The 14,768-nt window shown below is 25.7% G+C and overlaps 9 protein-coding genes and 1 pseudogene across 9 annotated transcripts; 4 read left to right on the forward strand and 6 right to left on the reverse strand.

Annotated features, from left to right (window-relative positions):
• LOC129610525 (histone H2A) lies at positions 1 to 537 on the forward strand. Its single transcript, XM_055523138.1, has one exon. The coding sequence runs from the start codon at positions 120 to 122 to the stop codon at positions 492 to 494; it is 375 nt and encodes a 124-aa protein (XP_055379113.1). The 5' UTR covers positions 1 to 119; the 3' UTR covers positions 495 to 537.
• Positions 538 to 1,074: 537 nt separating this feature from the next.
• LOC129610530 (histone H4) lies at positions 1,075 to 1,444 on the reverse strand. Its single transcript, XM_055523142.1, has one exon. The coding sequence runs from the start codon at positions 1,384 to 1,386 to the stop codon at positions 1,075 to 1,077; it is 312 nt and encodes a 103-aa protein (XP_055379117.1). The 5' UTR covers positions 1,387 to 1,444.
• A 538-nt stretch (positions 1,445 to 1,982) lies between these two features.
• On the forward strand, positions 1,983 to 9,474 carry LOC129610571 (uncharacterized; annotated as a pseudogene).
• LOC129610578 (histone H1-like) lies at positions 3,403 to 4,303 on the reverse strand. The gene has a single exon (XM_055523184.1). It carries the CDS (start codon positions 4,152 to 4,154, stop codon positions 3,474 to 3,476), a length of 681 nt encoding a protein of 226 aa, XP_055379159.1. The 5' UTR covers positions 4,155 to 4,303; the 3' UTR covers positions 3,403 to 3,473.
• Positions 6,346 to 6,823, reverse strand: LOC129610583 (histone H2B). The gene has a single exon (XM_055523189.1). The coding sequence runs from the start codon at positions 6,741 to 6,743 to the stop codon at positions 6,372 to 6,374; it is 372 nt and encodes a 123-aa protein (XP_055379164.1). The 5' UTR covers positions 6,744 to 6,823; the 3' UTR covers positions 6,346 to 6,371.
• Positions 7,028 to 7,564, forward strand: LOC129610580 (histone H2A). The gene has a single exon (XM_055523186.1). It carries the CDS (start codon positions 7,147 to 7,149, stop codon positions 7,519 to 7,521), a length of 375 nt encoding a protein of 124 aa, XP_055379161.1. The 5' UTR covers positions 7,028 to 7,146; the 3' UTR covers positions 7,522 to 7,564.
• Positions 8,102 to 8,471, reverse strand: LOC129610586 (histone H4). Its single transcript, XM_055523191.1, has one exon. The coding sequence runs from the start codon at positions 8,411 to 8,413 to the stop codon at positions 8,102 to 8,104; it is 312 nt and encodes a 103-aa protein (XP_055379166.1). The 5' UTR covers positions 8,414 to 8,471.
• Positions 9,475 to 10,430: 956 nt separating the features above from the next.
• Positions 10,431 to 11,330, reverse strand: LOC129610579 (histone H1-like). Its single transcript, XM_055523185.1, is given in 2 exon segments — positions 10,431 to 10,750; positions 10,753 to 11,330. Coding segments are annotated over 2 exon segments (678 nt in total). The 5' UTR covers positions 11,182 to 11,330; the 3' UTR covers positions 10,431 to 10,501.
• A 2,042-nt stretch (positions 11,331 to 13,372) lies between these two features.
• On the reverse strand, positions 13,373 to 13,850 carry LOC129610582 (histone H2B). Its single transcript, XM_055523188.1, has one exon. It carries the CDS (start codon positions 13,768 to 13,770, stop codon positions 13,399 to 13,401), a length of 372 nt encoding a protein of 123 aa, XP_055379163.1. The 5' UTR covers positions 13,771 to 13,850; the 3' UTR covers positions 13,373 to 13,398.
• A 300-nt stretch (positions 13,851 to 14,150) lies between these two features.
• On the forward strand, positions 14,151 to 14,590 carry LOC129610581 (histone H2A). Its single transcript, XM_055523187.1, has one exon. The coding sequence runs from the start codon at positions 14,173 to 14,175 to the stop codon at positions 14,545 to 14,547; it is 375 nt and encodes a 124-aa protein (XP_055379162.1). The 5' UTR covers positions 14,151 to 14,172; the 3' UTR covers positions 14,548 to 14,590.
• Positions 14,591 to 14,768: the final 178 nt, after the last annotated feature.

Below are 14,768 nucleotides of genomic sequence, written 5' to 3' on the forward strand. Positions count from 1 at the left end.
TCTGATTCAAATTTTCTGTGTTTATTGCTATAATCTACGATTGTGTACAGTACAAGTACAGTACAGATTATTAAATATTTTAAGTTGTATCAAATAAAAAAAAAAAGAAATCATTAAAAATGTCAGGACGTGGTAAAGGTGGAAAAGTTAAAGGAAAAGCAAAATCTCGTTCTAATCGTGCTGGATTACAATTTCCAGTTGGTCGTATCCATCGTTTATTAAGAAAAGGTAATTATGCCGAACGTGTTGGCGCTGGAGCTCCTGTTTATTTAGCAGCTGTAATGGAATATTTAGCTGCTGAAGTTCTTGAATTGGCTGGTAATGCTGCAAGAGATAATAAAAAAACCAGAATTATTCCAAGACATCTTCAATTAGCCATCCGAAACGATGAGGAATTGAACAAATTGTTGTCGGGTGTTACAATTGCTCAAGGTGGTGTATTACCAAACATTCAAGCTGTATTATTACCAAAGAAAACTGAAAAGAAAGCCTAAATAACCTCAACGAAATTAACAATTTTACTATTTAAAACTAAAATTTAATATAGAAAAAAAATAAAACGTCTTTTTCAAGACGACAAAAAATTTATTAAAAGAGAAATTTTAAAATTTAATATCTTTCAATTACGAATTACGAGTATCATATTGCATACATAACAACTCAATTCAATATTCGATACAAATAAATATTTCATTTTTTCAATTTAAAAATCATTTTAATTAAAATGAACCGAATTATTTTTAATATTATTCTAATGAAGAATCTATGAAATCTATGAAAATTCGAAATGAAAATTATTTTAAATATTTTTTTAAAAAATTTATGATCTATTAAATAATAATTTTATTTTATTTTATCTATATTATTCATTCTTTGATAAAATTAAAAATATGATTAAAGTATAAAAATTCAATTTTTTAATACGAAAAAAATTTTTCGCATTCATTTAAAATGAATTTATTATATTATTAATATTATGGAATTTAATGGAAGAGAAGCTTCATTTTAAAATACTCTTTTTATATTTTTTGATGGCCTTGAAAAAGGCCTTTTGTATATAAATATTAAAATAATTTAACCTCCAAAACCATATAGAGTACGGCCTTGTCTTTTCAATGCATAAACAACATCCATTGCAGTTACAGTCTTTCTTTTAGCATGTTCTGTATATGTAACAGCATCTCTTATAACATTTTCTAAGAAAACTTTAAGTACACCTCGTGTTTCTTCATATATCAATCCTGATATACGTTTCACACCGCCACGACGAGCTAATCTTCGAATAGCTGGTTTTGTAATACCTTGGATATTATCACGCAAAACCTTACGATGACGTTTTGCACCACCTTTTCCTAATCCTTTTCCACCTTTACCACGACCAGTCATTATTATTCAATTAAAAGTTACAAAAAAATTACAAATTAAATTTGATAAATTTACAACACAACTGAATGTTGATTACTGAACTAAATTCTTCGATTTTCCTCTTATATTTATGCATATTATTTCTTTCAATACACACACATTTTTCTTTTCAATTATTTACTACTACTACAACTCCAAAATACAACTACTATTTTATGACTTCAGTATCAGTTCCTAGTCCTACAGTCTATTGGCTAACCAAACCCAACACTTTTGCAAAGGCGGTTTGCGTTCGCGCCTTTTTTCCTTTAATTAAAGTGCACTCAGCACTATGCAAATTTATACATTTCTTCGATAATAATTAATATATTTTACTTTTTTTACTACATTTTAAATCCCAATTCTATTCTAAACATTAAAAAATAATAGAATTTATTGTAAATTTTATATAAATTGTATTTGGATTTGTGTTTGTGTTTGGGTTTGTGTTTGTGAAGAAATCGAGAAAACGTATTTGTATTGGTTTTTCTCATGAATACTATAAATATTTGTATGCGATGTGGTACATAAAATTATTCTTTTTGATTAGTGAAGTGAAGTAGTACACATCGTAATCGTATTCGTATTGTAATTTTTCCGGTTTCATTCTGAATAAGATATTGAATTGAAAAATGGCTCGTACAAAGCAAACAGCCCGTAAATCTACTGGTGGTAAAGCACCACGTAAACAGCTAGCAACTAAAGCAGCAAGAAAAAGTGCACCAGCAACTGGAGGAGTAAAAAAACCTCATCGTTACAGACCAGGTACAGTTGCTCTTCGTGAAATTAGACGTTATCAAAAGAGCACTGAATTATTAATTCGGAAATTACCATTTCAACGTTTAGTTCGTGAAATTGCTCAAGATTTCAAAACTGATTTACGCTTCCAAAGTTCCGCTGTAATGGCTTTACAAGAAGCTAGTGAAGCTTATTTAGTTGGTTTATTTGAAGATACAAATTTGTGCGCTATTCATGCTAAAAGAGTTACAATTATGCCTAAAGATATTCAATTGGCCCGTCGTATTCGTGGTGAACGTGCTTAATTATTATATTTAAATATTTTATTTAAAAATCAAACGGTCTTTTTCAAGACCATAAAATTTTGAAAAAAAAGTAAATTTAAACCAATTTGTCTATAAATAATGAGCCTTATTCTAGTTGTCGAAGTAGAGCGACGATTGTCGTTACGACTTGAATTTGATATTCTAAGCGATGATCGCAGTGACACTTGTCGGGGAATAGCGGCAAAATGTATTTCAGCCTTATTCCAGTTGTTGTTCTTTTGCGAAATATGTAGTGAAACGACGTTTTTTGTCGAAAAGTATTTAACAAGTGATAAGCAAGAAAGATACACCAAAAATCCAAATTAAAACAACAATTTAACAAAATCATAAAAAAAATCTACATAAATTAAGTCATAAAATATATACATAATTTAATTTTTGTTTTTAGCGTGAAAGTATTTATAAATTTGAAAAATTGGAAATTGAAGAATCGTTTTTTTCCACGAATATATTCAGTAAATATTGTAATAGTTTGAATAAAATAAAATGTTTGCAACTAACTTACTTGAAAAAATTAAAATTATTGTAATGGCTTACACTCCATTTGGCAAATCCAATGGATTAGAGCTGTCGCTAATCTAAAATCTTTTGATCCTTAATTGTCGTTTTTTTTAAATTTCATCACTACCGGAATGAGCTGAACCCGTAAACCATAATGCAAATGACATTTTTTATTATTTAAAAATATATACACTGAAAATTTTTTTAGTTTTTTACTCGTTGAAATTTCTTTAGAAAATAAAACGCATTGAGAGTGAAACGTAAGTGACACGACAATTAGAATAAGGCTCAGTATAGAATGCATAATAAATCAATCAAAAGTTATAACAAAAATAATCTCATTCAATACTTTTCTTTAAAATTCAATTTAAAAATTCAGCATTTTTTTCATTTTACTCTTTAACTAAAATATTGTTAGCCTTAATAAAGGCTTTTTTATATACAGTATACGGATGTACTTACATTCATATACATCATTATTTAAATTCAGATGGTAAAAGTACTTTATTTTTTTCCTGCAGGTTTTTTGGCAACTGCTTTTTTTGCTCCAACTGATGCTTTTTTTGGTTTGGGAGCTTTAGGTTTTTTTACATCACTTTTAGATGCTTTTGTAGATTTTTGTTTTGGTGACTTACTTTTTACTGTTCCAGCTTTTTTGGCTGCTTTTGCAGCAGATTTTTCAGATTTTTTCTTTTCACTAGATACCTTTTTTGCCGCAGATTTCTTTTTATCTCCAGAAGCAGATTTTTTTGCTGTTGTTGCACTAGTAGCTTTTTTAGGTTTTTTCTCTCCAGCTGCTTTTACCTTCTTAACTTTTGGTTTAGGTTTAGATTCCTTTTTAGGTTTGGTTGCTGCAGCCGATAATTTAAATGATCCAGATGCACCTTTGCCTTTCGTTTGGATATATTTTCCATTTTCAACAGATGATTTTAAATGTTTTTTTATAAATGGAGCCAATTTATCTGCATCAACTTTATAATTTGCAGCTAAATATTTTTTTATTGCTAATAATGATGAGCCACCACGTTCTTTTAGTGTTTTAATTGCAGCATCTACCATTTGAGATGTTGGTGGATGAGTAGGTTTAGCTTTTGGCTTTTTAACTCCACTTGAAGCTTTCTTAGCCGCTTTTTTTGCTTCTACTGGTGCTGCTGGAGAAACTGCTACTTCTGCGTTTTCGGCCATATTTTTAAATCCAAAAAATTACTTTTACTTTATAATTTTAAAATAAAAATTCAAATTCTTATAAAATTACAACTTTTAAATATATGTATGAGTTTCACTTTGAAGTATATTTTATTCTTGTTATACGAGTATTTATTATTTTGTTTGCTTGCTACACAAATACAAAATATTGGAAATTTTGTTCGCAACAAAAATTATAGCCTTAAAAAACATGAGAATTACATAGAGTCGATATACAAATATTTTTACTATAATTTTAAAACATCCTTTAAATTTATTTGATACCCTATCACTATTTTTACTATTTTTCTCATTAAAGTCAAACAATTCTGAAAAATATATTTCAGTTTTAAAATTTACATATTATGTAATTATTAAAAATATATAAAATTTGCAAAATATATTTGAATTAATATGAAAATTTCACTTAAATTTACTCAAAGTCCTTCGTAATTTTAACTTCTTATGAATATTATTATTAAATATTAGTATTATTTAATTTTATATAAGTATTTTAAAACATTTATAATATTTTTCAAATTTATAAAATTCATTTAAAACACAATTGTCTCATAAAAATATAATAATAAATAGAAAAATCTTAGTTAAATGATGATTATTCCAAGCAATAATTTCTAAATTGGAATTTTTCTTCTAATTAAATTTTAAAATATTTATTAAGTTTTTTTATTCTTTTAAGCAATTAATCTGTTTATTTTTGTTATAATTTTTTAAATATTATTTGAAAAACATATATTTAAATAATTTTACAAAATAAATATATAAAATATAAATTAATAAAAAAGGAAATAAGTATGCATGTACATATTGTATATGCTTTTGTTCTATAAGTTACAAAAATTCTTTTTTTTTTTTTTAATAAAACAACACTAATAATACAATATTAATAATAAAATCTTATTTTAAGTGGATTTTATATAAAATCAAATATTAAGTTTTAATAGAAAATTAATATTCTAAAGTATTAAATCAAGGTGGATAAATATACATGGGTATATAATGGTTTTATACGTATATAATAAGGGCTACTAAAATGAAATCAATCATAAAACATCAAAATTTAAGATAATTAAGATATAAGATTAAGTACATTGTTGTGTAATAAATTATGAACATGTTTTTATGTATATATATATATATATATATATGCGTATGAATGTTATATGGTATTTAAAAATCACAAATTTTGTTTACAAGATACAGATTTTATAGCATACAAGTATTCAATATATGTAGATCTTGTTATTAAATTGAAAATTATAGCAATTTGTTGAAATTTGACTTCCACAATTAAGTCTGGCCGATAGGGAGAAATATAAATTAGTGCTAAAGAAATCATTTGTACACATTTAATCAAATAAGACACTATTTTATATATAAAGATATATCATAAACAACATTAAGTAGAATTTTTAGTATAAGCATATAGGTATACACGTATAAATTTAAAAAAAAGTATCACTCTTAATAAATAATTATACATAATATTAATATGAATATAAATGTACTCATATGATTTTGAAAAATCATTTGTACAAATAAATAAGTTTGTACAGAACTTCTAGAATACAAAATAAGCATAATGATACTCGTAATATGGACTCGTATACATATTATACATAAAAGCCTAAACAAATGAATTACAAAATATGAAATACTACATGAAAATAGATTAAATACAATATGGTCAGATAAAATTATATAACTAAAGATTTGAGAAGAAAATTAAAAGATATTAGTTAATTTAAGTGATATTGACTTGGAAGATCATTAATAACTACTAAAGTTAAGTAACGATAATTTTATTGATGAATTTATAAAAACATCAATATGTATAAGTTTAAAATATATATTTTTTTAATATAGTTGTACTAAATACAAGCTATTATTAGTATTTAGGTATACATATTATACTACCCTCCATCATGTGTGTATACGTGTGTTTTAATATTTATAAAAATTTTAAACAGATTAAAAAACGTATGTATGTACAAGGTTACATACATTTTAAAATATCTATATGTCATTTGGTATTTAAAATTTATTTGAGAAAAAATCTGTAATAAATACCTATGTATATATACAACTATGTAGTTGATTTTATATTTTCTTTACTCTTAAAATAGTATTTTATAGTCCTTAAAAGGACTTTTTTTTAATTTTAAGCGAATATTATTTGCGTACGGTCAAATTTATTTATTTTGAACTTGTATATTTAGTAACAGCTTTTGTACCTTCACTTACAGCATGTTTTGCTAGTTCGCCAGGTAATAATAATCTAACAGCAGTTTGAATTTCACGACTAGTTATTGTTGATCGTTTATTGTAATGTGCTAAACGAGAAGCTTCTGCTGCGATTCTTTCAAATATATCATTTACGAAACTGTTCATGATACTCATAGCTTTTGAAGAAATTCCAGTATCTGGATGAACTTGCTTCAAAACTTTGTAAATGTAAATAGCATAACTTTCCTTACGTTTACGTTTCTTTTTCTTATCACTTTTCGAAATGTTTTTTTGAGCTTTGCCAGCTTTTTTTGCTGCTTTTCCGCTTGTTTTTGGTGGCATTTTTTACTATCCTTCTGCTTTTGCTTTTACTACAAAAATTTCTTCAATTTCAATTCAATACAATACAAATATGAATACGAATTTAGATGTAGATGTAGATGTAGAATACACAATTGATACCTATTTCTGGAATACAACAATATTTATGAATTTTGCTTTCTCCCCTCCAATAAAAATATTGACGCACATTTTACGTTTGAAATTTTTTGCACCGTGTTTTAGATGAAAATAAAAAGCATAAATATTATGATATTTTCCATATAAAACATTAGTATTTGAATTGATCTGATTCAAATTTTCTGTGTTTATTGCTATAATCTACGATTGTGTACAGTACAAGTACAGTACAGATTATTAAATATTTTAAGTTGTATCAAATAAAAAAAAAAAGAAATCATTAAAAATGTCAGGACGTGGTAAAGGTGGAAAAGTTAAAGGAAAAGCAAAATCTCGTTCTAATCGTGCTGGATTACAATTTCCAGTTGGTCGTATCCATCGTTTATTAAGAAAAGGTAATTATGCCGAACGTGTTGGCGCTGGAGCTCCTGTTTATTTAGCAGCTGTAATGGAATATTTAGCTGCTGAAGTTCTTGAATTGGCTGGTAATGCTGCAAGAGATAATAAAAAAACCAGAATTATTCCAAGACATCTTCAATTAGCCATCCGAAACGATGAGGAATTGAACAAATTGTTGTCGGGTGTTACAATTGCTCAAGGTGGTGTATTACCAAACATTCAAGCTGTATTATTACCAAAGAAAACTGAAAAGAAAGCCTAAATAACCTCAACGAAATTAACAATTTTACTATTTAAAACTAAAATTTAATATAGAAAAAAAATAAAACGTCTTTTTCAAGACGACAAAAAATTTATTAAAAGAGAAATTTTAAAATTTAATATCTTTCAATTACGAATTACGAGTATCATATTGCATACATAACAACTCAATTCAATATTCGATACAAATAAATATTTCATTTTTTCAATTTAAAAATCATTTTAATTAAAATGAACCGAATTATTTTTAATATTATTCTAATGAAGAATCTATGAAATCTATGAAAATTCGAAATGAAAATTATTTTAAATATTTTTTTAAAAAATTTATGATCTATTAAATAATAATTTTATTTTATTTTATCTATATTATTCATTCTTTGATAAAATTAAAAATATGATTAAAGTATAAAAATTCAATTTTTTAATACGAAAAAAATTTTTCGCATTCATTTAAAATGAATTTATTATATTATTAATATTATGGAATTTAATGGAAGAGAAGCTTCATTTTAAAATACTCTTTTTATATTTTTTGATGGCCTTGAAAAAGGCCTTTTGTATATAAATATTAAAATAATTTAACCTCCAAAACCATATAGAGTACGGCCTTGTCTTTTCAATGCATAAACAACATCCATTGCAGTTACAGTCTTTCTTTTAGCATGTTCTGTATATGTAACAGCATCTCTTATAACATTTTCTAAGAAAACTTTAAGTACACCTCGTGTTTCTTCATATATCAATCCTGATATACGTTTCACACCGCCACGACGAGCTAATCTTCGAATAGCTGGTTTTGTAATACCTTGGATATTATCACGCAAAACCTTACGATGACGTTTTGCACCACCTTTTCCTAATCCTTTTCCACCTTTACCACGACCAGTCATTATTATTCAATTAAAAGTTACAAAAAAATTACAAATTAAATTTGATAAATTTACAACACAACTGAATGTTGATTACTGAACTAAATTCTTCGATTTTCCTCTTATATTTATGCATATTATTTCTTTCAATACACACACATTTTTCTTTTCAATTATTTACTACTACTACAACTCCAAAATACAACTACTATTTTATGACTTCAGTATCAGTTCCTAGTCCTACAGTCTATTGGCTAACCAAACCCAACACTTTTGCAAAGGCGGTTTGCGTTCGCGCCTTTTTTCCTTTAATTAAAGTGCACTCAGCACTATGCAAATTTATACATTTCTTCGATAATAATTAATATATTTTACTTTTTTTACTACATTTTAAATCCCAATTCTATTCTAAACATTAAAAAATAATAGAATTTATTGTAAATTTTATATAAATTGTATTTGGATTTGTGTTTGTGTTTGGGTTTGTGTTTGTGAAGAAATCGAGAAAACGTATTTGTATTGGTTTTTCTCATGAATACTATAAATATTTGTATGCGATGTGGTACATAAAATTATTCTTTTTGATTAGTGAAGTGAAGTAGTACACATCGTAATCGTATTCGTATTGTAATTTTTCCGGTTTCATTCTGAATAAGATATTGAATTGAAAAATGGCTCGTACAAAGCAAACAGCCCGTAAATCTACTGGTGGTAAAGCACCACGTAAACAGCTAGCAACTAAAGCAGCAAGAAAAAGTGCACCAGCAACTGGAGGAGTAAAAAAACCTCATCGTTACAGACCAGGTACAGTTGCTCTTCGTGAAATTAGACGTTATCAAAAGAGCACTGAATTATTAATTCGGAAATTACCATTTCAACGTTTAGTTCGTGAAATTGCTCAAGATTTCAAAACTGATTTACGCTTCCAAAGTTCCGCTGTAATGGCTTTACAAGAAGCTAGTGAAGCTTATTTAGTTGGTTTATTTGAAGATACAAATTTGTGCGCTATTCATGCTAAAAGAGTTACAATTATGCCTAAAGATATTCAATTGGCCCGTCGTATTCGTGGTGAACGTGCTTAATTATTATATTTAAATATTTTATTTAAAAATCAAACGGTCTTTTTCAAGACCATAAAATTTTGAAAAAAAAGTAAATTTAAACCAATTTGTCTATAAATAATGAGCCTTATTCTAGTTGTCGAAGTAGAGCGACGATTGTCGTTACGACTTGAATTTGATATTCTAAGCGATGATCGCAGTGACACTTGTCGGGGAATAGCGGCAAAATGTATTTCAGCCTTATTCCAGTTGTTGTTCTTTTGCGAAATATGTAGTGAAACGACGTTTTTTGTCGAAAAGTATTTAACAAGTGATAAGCAAGAAAGATACACCAAAAATCCAAATTAAAACAACAATTTAACAAAATCATAAAAAAAATCTACATAAATTAAGTCATAAAATATATACATAATTTAATTTTTGTTTTTAGCGTGAAAGTATTTATAAATTTGAAAAATTGGAAATTGAAGAATCGTTTTTTTCCACGAATATATTCAGTAAATATTGTAATAGTTTGAATAAAATAAAATGTTTGCAACTAACTTACTTGAAAAAATTAAAATTATTGTAATGGCTTACACTCCATTTGGCAAATCCAATGGATTAGAGCTGTCGCTAATCTAAAATCTTTTGATCCTTAATTGTCGTTTTTTTTAAATTTCATCACTACCGGAATGAGCTGAACCCGTAAACCATAATGCAAATGACATTTTTTATTATTTAAAAATATATACACTGAAAATTTTTTTAGTTTTTTACTCGTTGAAAATTTCTTTAGAAAATAAAACGCATTGAGAGTGAAACGTAAGTGACACGACAATTAGAATAAGGCTCAGTATAGAATGCATAATAAATCAATCAAAAGTTATAACAAAAATAATCTCATTCAATACTTTTCTTTAAAATTCAATTTAAAAATTCAGCATTTTTTTCATTTTACTCTTTAACTAAAATATTGTTAGCCTTAATAAAGGCTTTTTTATATACAGTATACGGATGTACTTACATTCATATACATCATTATTTAAATTCAGATGGTAAAAGTACTTTATTTTTTTCCTGCAGGTTTTTTGGCAACTGCTTTTTTTGCTCCAACTGATGCTTTTTTTGGTTTGGGAGCTTTAGGTTTTTTTACATCACTTTTAGATGCTTTTGTAGATTTTTGTTTTGGTGACTTACTTTTTACTGTTCCAGCTTTTTTGGCTGCTTTTGCAGCAGATTTTTCAGATTTTTTCTTTTCACTAGATACCTTTTTTGCCGCAGATTTCTTTTTATCTCCAGAAGCAGATTTTTTGCTGTTGTTGCACTAGTAGCTTTTTTAGGTTTTTTCTCTCCAGCTGCTTTTACCTTCTTAACTTTTGGTTTAGGTTTAGATTCCTTTTTAGGTTTGGTTGCTGCAGCCGATAATTTAAATGATCCAGATGCACCTTTGCCTTTCGTTTGGATATATTTTCCATTTTCAACAGATGATTTTAAATGTTTTTTTATAAATGGAGCCAATTTATCTGCATCAACTTTATAATTTGCAGCTAAATATTTTTTTATTGCTAATAATGATGAGCCACCACGTTCTTTTAGTGTTTTAATTGCAGCATCTACCATTTGAGATGTTGGTGGATGAGTAGGTTTAGCTTTTGGCTTTTTAACTCCACTTGAAGCTTTCTTAGCCGCTTTTTTTGCTTCTACTGGTGCTGCTGGAGAAACTGCTACTTCTGCGTTTTCGGCCATATTTTTAAATCCAAAAAATTACTTTTACTTTATAATTTTAAAATAAAAATTCAAATTCTTATAAAATTACAACTTTTAAATATATGTATGAGTTTCACTTTGAAGTATATTTTATTCTTGTTATACGAGTATTTATTATTTTGTTTGCTTGCTACACAAATACAAAATATTGGAAATTTTGTTCGCAACAAAAATTATAGCCTTAAAAAACATGAGAATTACATAGAGTCGATATACAAATATTTTTACTATAATTTTAAAACATCCTTTAAATTTATTTGATACCCTATCACTATTTTTACTATTTTTCTCATTAAAGTCAAACAATTCTTAAAAATATATTTCAGTTTTAAAATTTACATATTATGTAATTATTAAAAATATATAAAATTTGCAAAATATATTTGAATTAATATGAAAATTTCACTTAAATTTACTCAAAGTCCTTCGTAATTTTAACTTCTTATGAATATTATTATTAAATATTAGTATTATTTAATTTTATATAAGTATTTTAAAACATTTATAATATTTTTCAAATTTATAAAATTCATTTAAAACACAATTGTCTCATAAAAATATAATAATAAATAGAAAAATCTTAGTTAAATGATGATTATTCCAAGCAATAATTTCTAAATTGAAATTTTTCTTCTAATTAAATTTTAAAATATTTATTAAGTTTTTTTATTCTTTTAAGCAATTAATCTGTTTATTTTTGTTATAATTTTTTAAATATTATTTGAAAAACATATATTTAAATAATTTTACAAAATAAATATATAAAATATAAATTAATAAAAAAGGAAATAAGTATGCATGTACATATTGTATATGCTTTTGTTCTATAAGTTACAAAAATTCTTTTTTTTTTTTTTAATAAAACAACACTAATAATACAATATTAATAATAAAATCTTATTTTAAGTGGATTTTATATAAAATCAAATATTAAGTTTTAATAGAAAATTAATATTCTAAAGTATTAAATCAAGGTGGATAAATATACATGGGTATATAATGGTTTTATACGTATATAATAAGGGTTACTAAAATGAAATCAATCATAAAACATCAAAATTTAAGATAATTAAGATATAAGATTAAGTACATTGTTGTGTAATAAATAATGCACATGTTTTTATGTATATATATATATATATATATATGCGTATGAATGTTATATGGTATTTAAAAATCACAAATTTTGTTTACAAGATACAGATTTTATAGCATACAAGTATTCAATATATGTAGATCTTGTTATTAAATTGAAAATTATAGCAATTTGTTGAAATTTGACTTCCACAATTAAGTCTGGCCGATAGGGAGAAATATAAATTAGTGCTAAAGAAATCATTTGTACACATTTAATCAAATAAGACACTATTTTATATATAAAGATATATCATAAACAACATTAAGTAGAATTTTTAGTATAAGCATATAGGTATACACGTATAAATTTAAAAAAAAGTATCACTCTTAATAAATAATTATACATAATATTAATATGAATATAAATGTACTCATATGATTTTGAAAAATCATTTGTACAAATAAATAAGTTTGTACAGAACTTCTAGAATACAAAATAAGCATAATGATACTCGTAATATGGACTCGTATACATATTATACATAAAAGCCTAAACAAATGAATTACAAAATATGAAATACTACATGAAAATAGATTAAATACAATATGGTCAGATAAAATTATATAACTAAAGATTTGAGAAGAAAATTAAAAGATATTAGTTAATTTAAGTGATATTGACTTGGAAGATCATTAATAACTACTAAAGTTAAGTAACGATAATTTTATTGATGAATTTATAAAAACATCAATATGTATAAGTTTAAAATATATATTTTTTTAATATAGTTGTACTAAATACAAGCTATTATTAGTATTTAGGTATACATATTATACTACCCTCCATCATGTGTGTATACGTGTGTTTTAATATTTATAAAAATTTTAAACAGATTAAAAAACGTATGTATGTACAAGGTTACATACATTTTAAAATATCTATATGTCATTTGGTATTTAAAATTTATTTGAGAAAAAATCTGTAATAAATACCTATGTATATATACAACTATGTAGTTGATTTTATATTTTCTTTACTCTTAAAATAGTATTTTATAGTCCTTAAAAGGACTTTTTTTTAATTTTAAGCGAATATTATTTGCGTACGGTCAAATTTATTTATTTTGAACTTGTATATTTAGTAACAGCTTTTGTACCTTCACTTACAGCATGTTTTGCTAGTTCGCCAGGTAATAATAATCTAACAGCAGTTTGAATTTCACGACTAGTTATTGTTGATCGTTTATTGTAATGTGCTAAACGAGAAGCTTCTGCTGCGATTCTTTCAAATATATCATTTACGAAACTGTTCATGATACTCATAGCTTTTGAAGAAATTCCAGTATCTGGATGAACTTGCTTCAAAACTTTGTAAATGTAAATAGCATAACTTTCCTTACGTTTACGTTTCTTTTTCTTATCACTTTTCGAAATGTTTTTTTGAGCTTTGCCAGCTTTTTTTGCTGCTTTTCCGCTTGTTTTTGGTGGCATTTTTTACTATCCTTCTGCTTTTGCTTTTACTACAAAAATTTCTTCAATTTCAATTCAATACAATACAAATATGAATACGAATTTAGATGTAGATGTAGATGTAGAATACACAATTGATACCTATTTCTGGAATACAACAATATTTATGAATTTTGCTTTCTCCCCTCCAATAAAAATATTGACGCACATTTTACGTTTGAAATTTTTTGCACCGTGTTTTAGATGAAAATAAAAAGCATAAATATTATGATATTTTCCATATAAAACATTAGTATTTGAATTGATCTGATTCAAATTTTCTGTGTTTATTGCTATAATCTACGATTGTGTACAGTACAAGTACAGTACAGATTATTAAATATTTTAAGTTGTATCAAATAAAAAAAAAAGAAATCATTAAAAATGTCAGGACGTGGTAAAGGTGGAAAAGTTAAAGGAAAAGCAAAATCTCGTTCTAATCGTGCTGGATTACAATTTCCAGTTGGTCGTATCCATCGTTTATTAAGAAAAGGTAATTATGCCGAACGTGTTGGCGCTGGAGCTCCTGTTTATTTAGCAGCTGTAATGGAATATTTAGCTGCTGAAGTTCTTGAATTGGCTGGTAATGCTGCAAGAGATAATAAAAAAACCAGAATTATTCCAAGACATCTTCAATTAGCCATCCGAAACGATGAGGAATTGAACAAATTGTTGTCGGGTGTTACAATTGCTCAAGGTGGTGTATTACCAAACATTCAAGCTGTATTATTACCAAAGAAAACTGAAAAGAAAGCCTAAATAACCTCAACGAAATTAACAATTTTACTATTTAAAACTAAAATTTAATATAGAAAAAAAATAAAACGTCTTTTTCAAGACGACAAAAAATTTATTAAAAGAGAAATTTTAAAATTTAATATCTTTCAATTACGAATTACGAGTATCATATTGCATACATAACAACTCAATTCAATATTCGATACAAATAAATATTTCATTTTTTCAATTTAAAAATCATT

The sequence above is a fragment of the Condylostylus longicornis genome, unplaced genomic scaffold (genome assembly GCF_029603195.1).
Source record: "Condylostylus longicornis isolate FDR11 unplaced genomic scaffold, ASM2960319v2 ptg000045l, whole genome shotgun sequence".
Lineage (NCBI taxonomy): Eukaryota > Metazoa > Arthropoda > Insecta > Diptera > Dolichopodidae > Condylostylus > Condylostylus longicornis.